The 18,916-nt window shown below is 40.2% G+C and overlaps 1 protein-coding gene across 1 annotated transcript in view; it reads right to left on the bottom strand.

The window, feature by feature from the left end:
• Positions 1-18,916, bottom strand: part of LOC122811898 (membrane-spanning 4-domains subfamily A member 4D-like) — a 394,276-nt gene that overhangs the window by 290,398 nt on the left and 84,962 nt on the right. The window contains exon 2 of the mRNA XM_044084048.1: positions 6,481-6,537. Coding sequence (XP_043939983.1) covers positions 6,481-6,537 — 57 coding nt within the window. The remainder of the gene's footprint in view (positions 1-6,480; positions 6,538-18,916) is intronic.

Below are 18,916 nucleotides of genomic sequence, written 5' to 3' on the forward strand. Positions count from 1 at the left end.
GACGAGGCCAGTAAGGAGCAATGAGGATCAACTTGCTTCCCAGCTGACTGGCTTTCTGAATCACATTGGAAATGAGAGGAAAGGCATACAGAAGTCCCATGGGCCAGTCATGAGCCAGAGCGTCTCTGGGTGTCTTCCCCGGAGGGGGAATGTGGGAAAAATAGCTGCTGCATTTGGCATTGACTGGACTGGCAAAACGGTGGCAGCAAGGCTGTCCCCATTTTCAGAAAATCTGTTCCGCTGTTTCCCGTTTCAAGGACCACTCATGAGGCAGTAGAATCGCCCGGCTGAGCTTGTCAGCTATCACTTACATTGGTCATCCCTGGAATGTGCGTTGCAACCAGAATGTGCTGGGAAGAAATCACCCATTCCCAAACTCGCATGGCCTCTCGACAGAGTGGGTAAGATCTGGTACCGCCCTGTTTGTTGATATACCAAACTACCAACATGCTGTCTGACTGTATCACAATAGTCCCTAGAGGAAGAAGGTCTTGAAGTGCTTGCAATGTCAGAAGCACCACCCTCATCTCCAGAACATTGATATGTAGGTGACCTCGTGTTCTTGTTATGTGCCTTGGACAGTCCTGCCAAGATAATGCCCCCCCCCACCTGATCTGGGAGGTATCCATGGTCACACTGGCAATGGGTTGGGCAGGAACAAAGGGGGCGCCAGTGATCATCTGGTTGGGAGCTATCCACCAAAGAAGGTCCTTCTTGCATGATTCCGTCAGCAGGATAGGATGACTCAGAGGGAGATATTGGAAGGACCATTGGGAAGACAGAAGCCACTGCAGAATTCTCATGTGCAACCTGGTTAATGGTACTAATAGAATGGTGGAAGCTATAGTCCTGAGGAGCTGAAGAACCCACTTGGCTGTGACCTTCCGCAATGGGAGAAAACGCTGAATTTGAGAGATTAAGTTTTGTGCCCTTTTGGCAGGGAAATGAACTGTCATGTTCACTGTGTCTACCTCTGTGCCTATAAAAATCACAGATTGAGAGGGCAATAATGCAGATTTTTCTCAATTTATGGAGATCCATAACTGAGCACAAAGTTGAATAGTGGCGTCCCTGTTTTGGAGGAGTAGATGCCCGGTGAGGGGCGGTCAGGAGCCAGTTGTCCAAATACAGAAACACCTGGAATCCCCGACGTCTCAGGTGAGCTGTCACTACTGCCATGCATTTGGTGAACACCCTGGGGGCTGTGGTGAGACCAAAGGGCAAAGCACGAAACTGATAGTGACTGGCTCCTGGATGCCTTGGCCATTTTTATTGGTAGTAGGTGTCTTGGAGATCTAGAGAGCACATCCAATAGTCTTTCCCTAACAGGAGTATCGATTTCAGTGTTACCATCCGAAACTTGTCCTTCTTCACAGATTTGTTTAATCTGCTGAGGTCCAATGTTGGCCTCCAATCTCCAGTTCATTTTGGTACAAAAAGGAACCTGGAGTAAGTTTTGAATCATATCTGGTCTGCTGGGATGGACTGGATGACTCTTTTTAAGAGCAACTTGTTGATCTCCACAGTTGCCTGATCTCTGTGACTGAGTGGTACATCTGAGATCTTCTTTGGAACAAACGGTGGAAGGGAAAAGGGCATCATATAGCCTCTGGTAACAACTGTTTGTACCCACTTGTCTTGAGTGATATTTAGCCAGGCTTCTGGATACAAAGAAATGTGACCCCCGACCGGCCCCAGAGAAACGCAGTTGGGCCCCACATCAGGAGCACTGATAAGGCCGCCTCCGAAAAGAATCATGGCCATGCTGGTATTGCGGACTGCCCCTGCCTCTAGGGTGATGTCTCACATTTCCTCCTCTTCCTCTGCCTCTGAAGGAGGGTTCACCCTGTGTGTCCGGAAAGTCCCTCTGGGACTTTATGAACCACATTTTACCTCCCCTTTGACCTCTGGGGTATGGTCGAGAGGGAACAGTAAAATGTACTCCCACGGCAGAAAGTGTCTTTCCTTCTTGGTCACACCGAGTGAGTGTATCCTTCACCTTAGAACCAAACAATGAGGAACCATCAAATAGGGCATTGGTGAAAGTAGACTTGAATGGTTCCACAAAATTACACAAGTGCAACCAGGAGTGAAGCCTCAGGGCAACTCCTGAACCCGATGCTCTACTCGCTCCATCAGGAGCATAGGAGGTAAGCTGCATGGAGGAGTTCACTATAGAATTTAAGGTGGACAACTGAGAAAAAATCTTGTCAGAGACTCCCTCAGTACATGCACCTTGTATAGAATCTTCTAACTCCTTGAGGAAATCCCTCTGCAATCTCGTGAAGTGAGTGAGATAGTTCAACGATCGAAGGGTAAATGCTGCTGAACAAAAAATACGCTTCCCAAGTCTGTCCATCTGTCGAGAATCCTTGTTTGGCAGGTGAAGAGAGGAAGAAGTCTCCACCAGCTCCTTCTTTTTGGCCGCCGCCACCACCATGGCATCTACTAGACAAAAACTCTTTACCGGGAGGGGCAGACAGAAACTTATTAGGTCTCCTGGGGACTGGCTCCATGGCATCAGGAGTATCCCACACCTTTTGACTAATTAGATCCATCAGTTCATCAAAAGGTGGAGACACCCAAGAGGCAGAAGGTTGAGATCCGAAAGCCTTCAGGTACACAGACTCCTCATCAGAAGGGTTGACAGTGGGCAAGTCGCACCTCTGCTTAAGGATCTCCAGGATGTCCACAAAGGAGACATCATCAGACGACGACTTGGGAGACCCTTCTGACTCCTCGAGGTCAGTGTCCGATGTGAAAGACTCATTCTGGGAGTCAACATGCTTCCTCTTACATATCCTCTTCCAGGGAGTCTCCTTGAAAGGACATTCTGGGGAGGCCTCGGAAGAGTGAGGGCCACCAGCCGATGGCTCCTGAGGCTGAGGGTCTCTGCTGTCTCCAGAGAGAGTAGGGGCTGAGACTGAAGTGGGTGCTCTCAGGGGGAGAGTGCTGGTACCACTGGTAGGAGCTGGAGACTGAGACAGCACTCTCCCCATCATCTCAAACGCCAACCTCTCTGGCTCCAAAGACCTCTTCCTCTCCAAAGAGACAAAGGTTGACGTCAGAGCCAGAGCCATTGGCACCGAGCGCACCCTGGCCGACGCACTGAGAGGAAGGCTGGGAACCAAAGATCGATTCCAATCCTCCCCATCGGCGCCGACAGGAGAGCTTCGGCCCCTGGACACGATGGACAGCACAGAGCATGTCAGTGCTGAACCCAGCTCCAAAGCAGCGACAAAGGGAGCTGGAACAGATAGTTCCTCCGGTGGCACCAAGCACTCCGGCTCTGAAAGGCCAACATGGCTCAGAGGAAGAATAGCAGACAAGTGCAAAGTTGGATCGAGTGGCTCCGGAGCAGACTGGGTCAGAGCCAACAATAATTTTGGCAAAGCAGACGACTTCAAGAGTCTCAACACTACCCTCTCCACATCTTCTTCTGAAAGGCTCCTGGAAGACATAGTAGGGGATCTTGACCTGGGGGCACTAGAGACTACAGTAACACGGAAACAGGTAGGGAATCGACAGACTGGCTCTGAGTAGCAGATTCAACTGCTGATTCAATCGGTTCAGAGGTCGGCTCCAAAACACTTGGAAATGACTCTGAAACCATAATGGTGCTCTCCTTCGGCTGTGGAGTCGAGGAGGCAGATTTTGACTGTTTAGGAGGTGGCTCCGAGACACCAGCCAGTGCCGGAGAAGGCCTTTTTGAAGATTTAGATTTGCCAGACTTGGAGGAAGCCGAAGAACTGGATAGAAATTCCTCAAAGGATGGTTTTAGTAGACCCTTGAGTATAAGCTTGCTCTTTCTCTCCTGTAACACCCTAGGAGAGAAAGCATGGCAGAACAAGCACGATTCCTGCAAGTGGATGGCCCCTAAACAGTAGACACAGCTACTGTGGCCATCCGTTAAAGACATCTTTTGGGAGCATTTCATGCACTTCTTAAAACCCGAAAGTTTGTGCTCCTTACTCTCTTTAGACATTACACACACACGCAACACCCAAGAAAGGAAGAAGAAGAAAGGGAGAGGACTGGGTCCTCTAACTAAAACAGGCCAAGCCCTACAGAAGGAAGTACCACAAGGTCCTCTAACTTAACGGGCCTAGCCCAGTGGAACAGAAAGCTAGGTCTTCTAATTTAAACAGACCAGAAAAGGGAAAAACTCACGCACACAGAAGCTGTAATGACTCTATTTAGTAAAAATTTAATAATAATAACTAGCGTACTAGGGAAGGAAACTCCAACCCTAAGTAATTAACAAGCGGATCTCTGCCAAAAATACAATCACTGAAGAAACTAAGCTGACTGTCAAATGGAAACCCAATAATGGTCAGAAATGACAACAGGAGCCCCTGTTTACTACCAGCGGAAAACCGCCAAAAACCAACACTCTCCCTGATATAGAAAAAACAAGGCGCAACAGCGCCTACAAGGAACTCTAAACTGGCACATGGGATACCAGACTAAAAACAAGTTAAAACTAAGATCGCACCAAAAGGGCAAACAACACAACTGCCTAGGATAATAGCAACCCTAACAACACAATATTAACTCTAATACTATATAAGTAAATAGAAAGAATTTGACACTTAGCCAGAGCCAAGAGAAGCACAACCGAACTTGTCGACATGGCAAATGAGATCTGGGGTTTGTACTGGTGCACTATGGGATACCTGCTTAGCCACAAGCCAACCAGAAGTCTTCGAGCTTGTAAATCAGCCGAGTCAGAGCCGAGGATCGGCTCTGAACCCATATGTAAAAATGAAGGTGAGATTGGACTACACAACATCTGATATGTTATGCCAGTTTTCCAGCCATGACCGAGACATTACATAAAATATATTTGGTAATAAAACTTATTGTTCAAGGAATGGTGTCCCAAATCCAGACGGCTTCTGTACCAACCAGTTTTGTTTAATCAAAAAAAAAATATTCATCACTCAGGGAATTAAAAAATATGTTAACATAGTGAGATTAAAGCTTTTTTGGATTACTCTCTTCCCTGAATGGTGGCATTTTTTTTTTGGAATTTGTTGGAATATATATCACTGGGCTAGATTTAGTTTTATTCACTCTGGTTTAATACTTATGTAAAGCGTGTTTCGCATACCTGTAGTTTTTAGAAAAGGCTGCAACTTGTTCTGTGTGGAAGACTTGCAGATAAAAGTAATGCAGTGGGAATCCTTTGAGTCGCTTAATTATTGGCACAATGCTGGATACCAGAAACTGTTTTCTTATTTCAGATTTGTGTTTCAATGAGTATTAAATATCACAGCCAACTTGTTAAAGTCATTTTCTATTTGTTCCTATTTCTTCAGCTTGAACAAGGCTCTTGGCAAAGCAGGTTTCAATCCCCTTAACTGTATGCCAATTCACCCAGCTCCTTACTCATACTATTGATTTGGCTGCATGCTACATTATTTATTATTGCAGGTTCTTTCATTTCCAAAAATTGCAGAGAGGAGCAGTGGCATACTGGACCTAAATATAACTGACAAATCTTGTTAACTGTGCAAGTAACACTGTATAGATTTATAATTAATAGTTTGCTTCAAATGAGGGAATTGTTTTTGGTTGGTTATTTAGGTTTTTAATTCATAACTAAGCTTCAACATGTGATTTTAAGATTAGGTTCAGAGGAGTTATGCTAGCAATTTGATGTTTCTTACTTCTATTGTCCTGTTGAAGTTTACTTTCATAATAGCCAGAGCTGTTGGTACAGCTTTCACTACAGCCCGGGTGATTGGAGTTCAGTTACTGGCCCTGGTGCCTGATCATGTGTTTTCAACATAACTTAGCAATATTCACAGAAATATTTAAGAAAACCTACTACATTTAATAATATTTGAAGTGCCTTAATGCACTACTCATTCTAGAAATTAACTCAAGTGCATGTTTAGCTCATCTGACAGTTTTAGAAGCTGGTGTCTGTTTCATTTGTAATTCTTTAAAAATAAATCTAATTTTTAAAATTCAAATTTTGCTTTATTTATATTAACTATTAATTGATATCAGTCTAAAAACCCATTCCAAAATAGAAGGGTCTGCAAAATATTGCCTTTACAAAAGGGGTCCTCCAGCTTGCACTGTACTAAACTATGCTTTGTTAAATTAGTCTTTGGTGGCTTATTTTTTTCCACCATTCCATACTGTGTACAATTAAGGAGTGTAAAAGGCTCTGCAGCTGCAAATAAAGAGGATGGTCTGGAACTACCTTAAACAGGATAGTTCTGGAATTACTACACAGTAAAGATACAAATGTCAATCAGTTTCTGTCTGCCATTCTGTTAGGTACAATTTCTTTACTCTATGATTTCCTCCAGTTCCCAATAGTACCAAGACAATTTCATGTTCTTAGTAACATAATATACACCACTCCTTTCTATTTCTCATGTTTTCCTTGATGTGTGACTACCTATATTTATTTTTTGTTATCCGAGTTAAAATTTTGTAATGACAAAAATGTGAAATACTTACTAGACTTAGCTTAGGTTTCTTTGTGAATGCCACAGAGAGAGATCCTGAAACAATGAACTGTAAGAAAAAACACAAAATGCACTGTTAAAAAGGTACTTGCTAATGCATACTCAGTACCTGCATATGCCATTCATGTGCATGTTCATACACAAGTACTTGCACACTCAATTACAAACGAGAACTATACAAAGACAACACCCAGACAATAAAATCCAAAATTCCACATATACATAGAGAAACTACATTCAGCTATTTTTACTGAAGACTGCAATATTGCATAATATCAGGACAGCTAAGAGTATAAAATGGTACACAACTATGTGCAGTGCAGAATATGGGGTACAAATACCTCAAAATACTAATGAATTATCCACAGGAAACTGAATGGTATGTGGTACATTTTCCTTCTTGAGCATTTATTTGGAGTAAAGATTGCATGGTTGTTAGCCATACCCACTGTTTCTGTCTTGCTGGTTCACCATCCAGACACCACATGGTGTAAGAAGCAAAAACCTCTGAAATGAAGGTATCTACTTCCTTTCAAGAGCTCAGATATTCAAAGTATAGAAATATAATTCTCAAAAAATGCTACATCTGTAACTATCAGGAATGTAGTCAGTTGAATGCAATATAACAGAAAAAATGGAAGTTTTGTATTAAAAAATTTGCTTTATTCTCAACTGAAAATGGATTAGTTGAGAGTTCCAAAAAGATACACTGAGCTACATTTCTGTGTGTCACTGAGGATGACACCTCAAAAGTGTTTAACTGTTTTAGTTTTTCTAAATAGCTGAAAACATGAAAGATAAAACATCAAGAAAAAGATGGAAGTTCAAAAATGAATGTGACCCAAGGAAGTCATCTGTTTTTTTTGTTTTTTTTTGTATCCCCCACCCCCACCCCCCACCCCCGGCCATTTCTATTTTACAGCAAAGATCCTGCAGGGACTATAAATGTTTATATTATGGAACTGAAGAACAGTGCCGAACAACGTGAATTCAATTAGTTGTGTAGTTCATTAACAACAGGCAGAATAGTCTGTTATATAAAACACTATGAAACAAAGAGGTACGTTGTTAACCAAACCTGGTGGATATATGCGTAACAAGTAAAATTACTGACACACAGTTAAAGCAATTAAATAAGGAAAAGATGTGCATGTGATAAAATGTGGGTGTCCCTCAGTTTGGGTTATGGTTAAGGTATTTACCTTACAAACACAAGGTGCAGGGTTTGATTCCCACACAGAGTAACTGTCTAGGATGAAAATGTCCCACTAGGACAGTTAGCCTTGTTTAATCTATGAACCTATGAACCTATTATATGCAAATACTAATGAAGTGAACAGAACTGATACAGTGAAATTTGTAAATGTCAATGAAGTATAAGAATGCAAGTCAGACTGTGGGAAAGACATTTTGAGAATCATAAATTAAGACACTGAATTTAAAGTTGACACAATTGCAAAAAATATCTTCTTTGAAGACATGGTTATAAATGTACTGAACAGACAGCTCTGTGCACTCTGTTAACATATTCTGGCCTTCAAATGGAAAAAATAAGTTGAAAGTTGCTTACATTTGAATGTAAAAAGAAATAAAATGCATATGTAATGACATCAGTGTCAAGTATGCACTATCTGAGCCTCCAATGAAACTGTTCAACCCCAGCCTGTCCCCAGGGTTTGTATCCTTTGGAGATGCCCCCAACCTGACACAGCTCTGAAACTGTTTTGGAATTCTAAATATAAGATTTGCAGTTTTGTATTGTTTTTATTAATTTTCTCTAATTTACTGCAATTTGTTTTAGCTTAAATTTGTTTTGTTTTATTACCAATAGTTAGACCACTTTAACAGCAAAATACTGTGCAACTATTTATTGAAATTACTAATACAGGCTTAAAGACCTTAGCTAAACAGATACAGACTGCTAATTTAAAAGAGATTAAAAAATGAGGAATATTTACTTATCTTTGTTGTTGAATGCATTCAACAATACATATGACTACATACAGTAGCTATAGAAGAAGTAAATAAAATGCAGAATCAAATACATTTTGCAAAATCAGGACAGCTGGAGAGGTATGAACACTGCAATGGTATACAAGAATCCTACAGCTGCTCTAAAAGCAAAACACATTACCTTTACTCAGTACTCTGCTAAGATCAGTTCCTGTCTCTATTAAATGTACACAAATTCCCCTGCTGGCAATGTCTTCCTCCTCTGTAGTTAATGAATTACATCAATAATCCAAAGAGGGGTGGCAAACTGATGTAAATTCACTTATACTTTTTTTAAATACAGTCAAGTGCTAGAACGTACTATAAAGCTGACATACACCTGTTCCAAACCACACAGTTTCCATGAAGTGCAGTAAAATGACCCAACTTCACATCAACATGGTTGTCCCCTTGACTATGTAAATTTGGGGAGTACGATGAAGGGAAGAATACTAATATACTATTCTCTGCAGCACTAGAAATTGGTTTAAAAATCCAAAGAACAATATGTAAGTAATATTATGTCTGGAGGACAACTTAAAGACTCGCTCATCTAGCCATTTACTCCACTGATGCAGGTATCGTTACTTTGCACATTATGGACTGGTAAAACCCCTGCCTTGACAGTGTTGCGGCAGTCAAAGTTTTCTTGGGTCTGGGCTACTACCACTGAGAGTGTATTCCAAACTTCCTTACAACTGCATATCTCCAAATTACCTAACCAATGGTAGGGCCACTGAAAATGTTAAATTAGGCCTTTCAGTGACTAAGGAATGTGCTCTAGTCTGAACTACTCCAAGGCCTCAGACTTCAGAACTAGTTCATTGTATTTAACAACATTTAGATGAGGGCACTGGTGCACCTGTATCCCAGACAGTCAAAAGGAAAGAACAGGATATGCTATATTAGCAAAAAGCTCAGTAATGATGAGTAAAGGTCCTCCGCTATTAACAGAGACATCACTGCCTTACAATAAGAGTGGGCACTTGGCACCCTTAACTATGATCTCTTAGAAGAGCTTACAATAGTCACTGACCAATCCTCTTTGCAGTACTTATGCTGGCAAATGATTGCAGCCTCAACCTTATGAGATGAGCACTGACATTTAACCTTACTGTTTTCACCTATATCACTATCCAAGTTGCTTCAGTTCCAAAGCTGACGGGTTGCCTTGAACCAACAACCCTTCACTGGATGCAGAAAGTGATGGTTCCACACTGGTGGAGCCCGGAGGTGTAGTGTACGTGGTAATGGCTGCATGTACAAGGGATGGTATAGTTGCTTATAACAGACAGTGTATTATACAAGGAAAGTACAAACCTTTCATTCCAACTCCAAGATCACACAATCCACAAGTAAAGTGCATATTCCCCAAGCCTTGGAATTAACACTCTCACACAACTGTCATCCATCTGTTTTTGTCAACCAGTGTATTGACAAAACAGATTTTAATCTTGGCCACCCTCAGCTAAAATGAGTGCATGTATATGTACACACACACACACATATATATATATATAGATATACATACTGTGGGCAAAGTCTCTGCTCTGAACAGTACTCTGAGATGAGTTGCTTTTAAATACAAGCCATCTATAAAAATAATGGACATTATTTGCTTCTCATATTTATTCAGGTTGCTTCTCATTGAAACTCTACTGAATTCTCACTTTACAGACTTCAAACTCTGCTGAATTCTTACCTTAACTTCCTTCTTAATGAAGAGTTTAATCACATTTATTATTGCAGTGTCTGACTTGACTGGCTGCTTTCATGCACCTAAATTTGGTTTTCCAAAGTCACAATAACAGAAGTATGATACGAAACAAAAGTTTACATGAACTTCAGAACGAACTGGCTCCCCACCTAAGCACCATGTTCAATCATAGCCTCACATCAGGCTTTGTACCCAATGAATTACGCATAGCAACAGTTATCCCACTCCACAAAGGGGGAGCCACCACTGATCCTGGGAACTATCACCCTATTAGCCTGACTAGCCTTGTCTGCAAGGCCATGGAAAGTATTATCATGGAATTGATAAACAAAGACATTGGTAACCTCCAAACATGGGACCCCACCCAGTTCAGATTTGTGAAAGGCAGATCTTGCCTCCTGAACCTGGTCGACTACTTTGAGGCAGTCACCAAAGCTGTAGACGAGGGTAAGGTGGTTCACACAGCCTATCTTGACCTCACCAAGGCTTTCGACACCATCCCCCATTCTGGAATTATAGCTAAACTCACTAAACTAGGTATAAATCCCTATGTCACAAGCTGGGTTGCTAACTGGCTCACTGACAGAACCCACACTGTAAAAGATGCAGACTCCAAATCTGACTTCAAACCAGTGAAAAGTGGAGTACCACAGGGTTCAGTCCTGGTACCTCTCCTGTTTGGTATTTACTTCTCTGAAGTACAGGCCAACAGAGAAGGCCTCTGGCTAACTAAGTTCGCAGATGACTGCAAACTAGGAGCTAGAGTCAAGTCCCCAAACGATGTGGACAGCCTCCAGAAGGGCTTCACTGAGACAGATGCCTGGTGTCAGACTCATGGCCTCAAGCTCAATGCCAAAAAGTGCATTGTTATCCCCTTTGGTAAAAACTCTGTACCCACGAACTACCACATAGGCAGCAGTCTTTTTAACATCAAAAGTATGATAAGAGACCTTGGAACACAGGTGTACAGTAGTCTCTCCTTTGATAATCACACTACCACAGTAGTCAGGAAATCCTTCTACATAGCACACCTCATCACAAAAGGGTTCTCATCAAGGAAAAAAAAGAGGTCATTGTTCCCCTCTACTCGACACTCATTAGACCCATTATAGAGTACAACACCCCATTTGGAATTTACCTCACAAGACATCTGTAGCAGCTGGAAAGGCCACAGAAGTACCTCACAAAGAGAATTACTGACCTCAAACAGATGGCCTGCACTGATCATCTCAAAAAACTCCAGCTTTACTCTAACATATCGCCTACTCTGAGGTGATCTCTGCCTAACATATAAAGCTATGTCAAACCCAGAGCTGTTGGATATGCTACACCTAAAGAAATCCCAATCCCTCCGAGCTACACGCTCTAGGGACCTAAACCTTGTCACCACAATAAACAGGACTTGCTGGAGGGATAGATTCCTGCCCCAGAGACTTGCCATACTCTGGAACAAGCTACCCATCTATGTCAAGCAAAGTTCCTCATTAACACTCTTCAAGAAAAATCTTGATGAGTGGATGGGAAATAGGAAATACACCCCGGGGATCACTTCTGTGGCTCTGCTCGACAGGGGCACAGGAAATTAACTTTCTTGGGTTGGCGTAAGCCAGGGAACTTTGCTGTCTAGGCTTACATAGGCCCTTGGGCTGATAGCCCCACTTCAGCAAAAGTGCACTTTCGTGAATACAGGTTCACCAAACTGGATATAAACAAACAAACAAAAAAAACTCTACAAACATGTTTTTGCAAGGGGGCAAGCCCCACCCCCACACATCCTCACTACTTACATATATGCTTGCAAAACTGTGCTTCACGGAAGTGCACATTCGCTGAAGTGGGGTCGTACTTGTTATTTGGAAAAACGTGGCTTTCAATTAACAGAAGCAGACCCATATATATTTATATATACATACATAAACATATATATATATATATATATAAAACTATATATATATATATATATATATATATATATATATATATATATATACACACACACACACACACACACATATATATATATATATATATATATATATATACACACATATATATATATATATATATATATATATATATATATATATATATATATATATATATATATATATATATATATATATACATACATATATATATATATATATATATATATATATATATATATATATATATATATATATATATATATATATATATATATATATATATATATATATATATAGAGAGAGAGATACACACACACATATATACACACACATATATATATACACACACATATATATATATATATATATACACACACACACACACGCACACATGCATGCACACACATGCACACACACGCACACACATGTGCACACACGCACGCACACACACATTTTACTTATTTATCAGCTTTGTAATAGGATAGATGAGCTGTTCTGAGGATCCTTTTCAGTCGCAACCTATTTTTTTATAAATGTCCTTGTATTATTCTTTTACAGGCATTTTTTTACTACACTGATTATATGACAACTATACTACATAATGACTTTATTTAATGTTTTACCAAATAACTCAATACTTTAATAACATACATCACTGTATTTAATTTCATGAGCTGCCATTGCATCTTAAGTAATTTAATTAAGATAATTAAAGCAATTTTCCACACCTTAAAAACTTTGGGAATTGGGCTGCTATGGTCTGATTAACTCATGGTGATATTGTTCGAGTCATATATTTAAGTCAGTTTCTCACTTTACAGACTTCAAACTCTGCTGAATTCTTACCTTAACTTCCTTCTTAATGAAGAGTTTAATCAGATTTATTATTGCAGTGTCTGACTTGACTGGCTGCTTTCATGCACCTAAATTTGGTTTTCCAAAGCCAAGAAGGTATTAAATGTATGAATCTTTAATATTAACCTGCCACCTTAATTAAGAGAGCATGCAATAAGCCAGCATCATGCAGTTGAGTATTTCTATATTCCAATAATGTTAAGTGATAATTAATATAAAAGTTACTGTTACTGCTTTGTGACCACTTTCTTACAAGCTTTACAGCATGTAGTGCATGGTTAGGACTGAGTGTTGTTTGTCTTTCGGCTTTTCCCGGTAAAGGGTCGCCACAGAGCAACTCCAGTTGATCGGCAGTAAAGTTTTACGAAAAGACGATGTGCCAGCTCGACGCCCAACCTTCACCTTCACTGAAGGCACGCCCATTTACACACGCATGTCTTTCGCACGCTACCCAACCACGGGGAGGACATGCAGATTCCACACAGAAGGCACTCCCAAGCCAAGCAGAGAATCGAGAACCTCTTGCTGTGAGGTAACAACGCTACTGCCATACCACGCAATTATGGTTAGGACTGAGTGTAGCGTGCTGAAATTTCAACTGTACTGGGAATCTCAAACTTGTTGTCATACTGTGAACCATTATCTGGCACAAGGTCTGCAATATCTTCCCTCAGAAATACGACAGGCAGTGAACTGGTCAGGCATCTAGTCCCATTATTTTCCTTCTTAATCTATGGAAAATATGAACGACAGACAACAGTGATCAGACGAGCCTTCTCTCAGTACTAAAACAAATCTTCGTAGTCTTACTCCACAATGTAACCAGCACTAAGAGAAAGTGACTTAAGGTTATGATGTTGAGTCATGACACTCAGCAGGTTTAAAACTATATATATATATATATATATATATATATATATATATATATATATATATATATATATATACACACATATATATATATATATATATATATATATATATATATATATATATAAAACTTTTCTTGCAAAATGACACATTTACAAGATCTTTCTTTAAATCTGACTATATGCAAGTGACGTATACATTCTTGCCAATAATCTTTTTCTTCAAGTGATTTCACACTCCCTGATACCCCCAATTTATCTCTTTTGAACAGTAGAAACCTTGTATGTAACTAATCTCCGCTTTGAACAAACATATTCCTTTCCTTCAAGCCACCTTTAGTTTTGACAAACCTTTCATGCCATCACATTCAAGCACCGAATTTCTGGATCAATCTCATCTCATTTCTAAAAACTCTTCAATGGTAACTGTAGTATCAGAGAAATGGCTTCCAGTTCATTTTAAATAAATCTTGATACTCTGAACACACTGAGAAATATGAACAGAGTAGCATATCAGCTATAAGCATTTTTTTTTCGGTACTTAAAAAGTCATATTTATAAAAAAAAAATCAGTAAACATGGTGTAACATGGGCAAATCTCTTTGCTACAGCTTAATGAAGACAGTCTGCAATGAAGTCTAATCACTTTCTGCTTATACCTTTTCCTATAAATATGCTCTTGAAGCATTTTATAACCATTTAGTATGGCTAATGTCTCTTTTTCTGTTTGAGCTTATTTCTTTTAATGGTCAGCAAATGATATTGACTGAAGGACAAATGATTTATCTTTTGAAAAACTATAGCACCAAGTTTGGTCTGTAGCTACATGTTTATATTCATATCATATATTTCAAAATGGGAGCTTCTGTCACTAACCACAAGAGCAATTCATAACTCTTTCTTGCTGTTCAGTAACATGCCATATAATCTTCCAATAACTTCTTTAATGGCACACATATTTCTGGCATTCCATGAATACACTTCAGGCATATTTCATTATTTCTAGAAATCTCACAACTGAATGTTTGCCCTCTTTAGGTATCTGAATCACATCTTTAACTTTCCTACCTGGGTTCAAGAAATCTGAAGTCAAAACATGGACTATCATTACTATGGACATTGATTTTATATTTATTATTCCTCAGTGTCAGGGTGTAATGTTTTAATCTTTTCAGCAACTTAATTAGTGCATTTTTGTACTTCTTTGGTCATGTCACTACCATGTCAATAACACCTTAAAACCCCTCACTCTTATATACAACAGCTCCATGAAACAGTCCAAGTGCTGATGAAATATCTAACAGAAGCATGAGGAATCTGTAAGTTCCTATATACAAATAAAGTACAGACAGTTTGCAAGTGCAATCTGCCAAATCTGTGATTATCATAAAGTACTGAGAAATACATTGCATTTAACTGTATTATGGCTTCTTTACAGCATTTTATAGTCTTGTGGTTTTATAATTATATGAATTCCATCATAGGTTCATAGATGTGTACTAGACTAATGGCTCTGGGACTTTACAAGCTTACCCTGGCATAGTCCAGGCTTTACATAATACTTGCCCAGTCATTAGAATCATTATGGTTCTTAATTGATCTTATGTTCTCCATTCTGCTCAAATTCCTTGCAGTTCTACTCTTCAGGGCTGCTGAAACTTTTATTATGGCATGTAATACTGGTAAACTTGCAGGCTTTATCTAAATATGGGGATAAAGAAAATTGCCTCCAAAAACAACTCATTGAATTCCACAAAATACTATCAAACAGTAAATTATGATTAAGACTAAGAAATGAGCTCAGTCCTTCATGAACTTGTGGAATATACTGACAGTGATCACACAGCATGCACAGTAGCACTCTAAGAGCACAGGCCTCTTATTGAGCGCTATTATATAGTTTAGCGGCTACTTAGAGAACACATTGCAAGAGGTAAAATAGAACTCGGATGCATCAGCACAATACCCTGTTGCTGCTGGTGTCATCCAATGCTCAGTGTCTGACCTCTTTCTCTTTACCATCTTTGTGAAAATATGAAACTCAACAAAGTAATGCCAAACTCATTCAATATGTGGACAACTCCATAACTGCTTTTTCTCCTTCTATGCCAAAAACATTGGTCCTTGTCTGTAGGTATTCTTTCACACAACCAAGCATGACTAATTTACATTAGTATGTTCCTAAACGTCAAACACAAAATTAATGATTTTCTCTCCTAAATCTTCGCAAGAATCTGCCCAGTTGCAAACTTCTCTTAACTCCATGTATTCTCTTTTGGGTATCCCATACTATGTCACCTCATTCAATTTCAACTCATGCGTTTTAGTTAAAATAACCAAGACTCTTGGCATGATCCTAAATATAAAACATAACTTAAATTCCTGAGTACACAACACAACTGCAACAGCTAACCTCACTTTAGAAAAAGTGTACATAGCTAATCACTCCATTCCAACCAAATTAAGAGTCTCTATAGCTAGAACATGCTTTTTACTCTGGCTTATGTACTCCTTTCCCATCTGTAGAAACTTAGCCTCACCACTCCAAAGCAAATTAAGACCAACATGCAGTAGGACTGCCTGCTTGATTCTGGGCATAAATGCTGTACCTATCACTGTCTATTTCTATTTTTGCATGATTGTCAGTAGCCTATACCTTACTTCTGCACAACTTTGTTTGACTTATAAACAAGTTGAGATCTTGCATTCCTATCAATGGTTAATAATGAGAAAGCATCTCCTAAGTGTTTTAGGCAATATGCTCACCAGCTGGTACATATTCTCATGTCTTTTAATAAATTTAGCATCTGAGTGTTTTCCATTTTCACCAATGACATTAGTAAAAGTCTCCCTCCTATAACAGCAACTATCAAAGATAAGCAGGCACTTAATTTCATTCTGTCTTTTTACCTCAGAAACAACTCTATATGCAAATATGATTCAACTATGAATTAAAACTAGCCTCCATGATAAAGGGAAGCCATAAAGTCATTTTCAACAATGTCAGGAACCTCCGTGGCAAAGCCTAGGTTTGTTCTGCATTAGTACTTACCAATGTCATTTACACTGATCCTGTTGACTTAGCTAACCTGCTAGCAGATAGGTTCAGTGCAAACTTCACACGCCTGCCCCCCCCCCCCAAAAGCCCATTCGACATCCCCAATACTTGTCCTGCACCTCACATTTCAGTAGATTAAGTGTTACAGGCCCTATCCAATGCAAAAAACACAACCTCCGTGGGACCTGATAGTATCCCATGATGCATTCTGCACCATCTCCAGCAAAAATTGGCTTCGCCATTGAGCATCCTATTCACCCACAGCCTAAGTACTGGCTTCATTCATAAGAGTGGAAGTCCGCCATTGTCATCCCCTTGCACAAAGGCGGTGCTACTATTTACCCTAGAAACTATCACCCCATTAGCTTGACAAGTCTGATCTGCAAAGCCATGGAGCATATTATTATAGATCTCATAAACAAGGACATAGACTATTCTCCAATAACTTGATCCCACCTAGTTCGGATTTGTCAAAGGCACATCTTGCCTGCTGAATCTGGTTTCTTTGAGACTGTCACCAAGGCCCTGGATGAGGGAAAGTCAGTACATACAGCTTACCTTGATTTGGCCAAGGCCTTTGACACAATCCCTCACTCAGGCATCATCGAAAAGCTAACACAACTTGGCGTAAATCCCACCCAGGTATCATCGAAAAGCTAACACAACTTGGAATAAATCCCTATCTCATCAGATGGGTGGCCAACTGACAGGACCCTCAAAGTCAAAATAGGCACCTCCAGCTTCAATAGCAGACCTGTCACTAATGGAGTTCCCCAGGGATCTGTTCTGGGACCCCTACTTTTGGCATCTATTTCTCCGAGGTACAGGCAAAGACAAAAGGCCTGTGGCTGACCAAGTCTGCTGATGACTAAGTTGGGTGCTGTCACTGACTCCCCAAATTTTGTTAATATACTGCAAGTGGGTCTCGTAGCAACTAATGACTGCTGCCAAAGTCATGGCCTCAAGCTAAATGCAAAAAAATGAGTCATTATACCATTCGGCAAAAACACAACCCCTGCTGATTACCACATCAAGAGCAACTATCTAAACACATAACCTGTGGTGAGAGACCTGGGCACTCAGGTTGAAAACCTCACATCCGACCATCATGTAGCGGGCAGTGGTCAGAAAAGCCTTTTACTTGGTTCATCTCATAAGTAAAGGGATTGCATCCAGAAAAAAGGATGTTATTACCTCTCTGTACTCCTCCTTCATTAGGCCAATAATGGAGTATAATGCCCTGTTTGGGATGCACCTCTCCAAACATCTGCACCAACTGGAAAGGCCACCGAAATACCTCACAAAGAGAATCCATGGCCTCCAACACCTATCCTATGCAGACAGGCTAAAATCACTATCACTCTACTCGGTATTGAACAGATCGCTTAGGGGCGATCTGTGTCTCGCCTACAAGGCAATCTTGGACCCTGCCCTACTAGAGATGCTCCATATCCATAAGTCTAACTCCTCACGCACTACCCACTCAAAAGGCCTGAACCTAATATGCAAAATTAACAAAACCTGCTGGACAAACATGTTTGTCTCCCAGAGGCTGCCCCATCTCTGGAATAGACTTCCCATACACGTCAAACAAATAGAGCACCTTGCTGACCCTCTTCAAGCGCAACTTTGATGAGTGGATGGGAAATCATAAATTCATCCAAGGGGTTCCACCGGTGTCCCCCAGTCCAGGGGCGACAGGTGCTGACTGAAGTTTCTTTCTGGGATAAATTCTTGGCCAGACTTGTAAGGGCCCCAGGGCCATTAGCCTAGTAACCTATGATCCTATGACATTATCTGAGTAATTCATTCTGCTAGTAGGCTGCCTGCTTATAACTATTGTCATCTTTCTCTGCAACTGACAGACCTTACATCTGACTTTAGCTACAGTAAATCCTTTTCACTTGCTATACTTGCTACTAATTTTATCAATATTTAGAAAATTTACTTCTTTACATTTACCATTCACACTGTGAATCATTTTCACCACAGCAATATTTAGTCAAACA

Source organism: Protopterus annectens, chromosome 9.part0, assembly GCF_019279795.1.
Source record: "Protopterus annectens isolate FY-2018-M chromosome 9.part0, PAN1.0, whole genome shotgun sequence".
Lineage (NCBI taxonomy): Eukaryota > Metazoa > Chordata > Ceratodontiformes > Protopteridae > Protopterus > Protopterus annectens.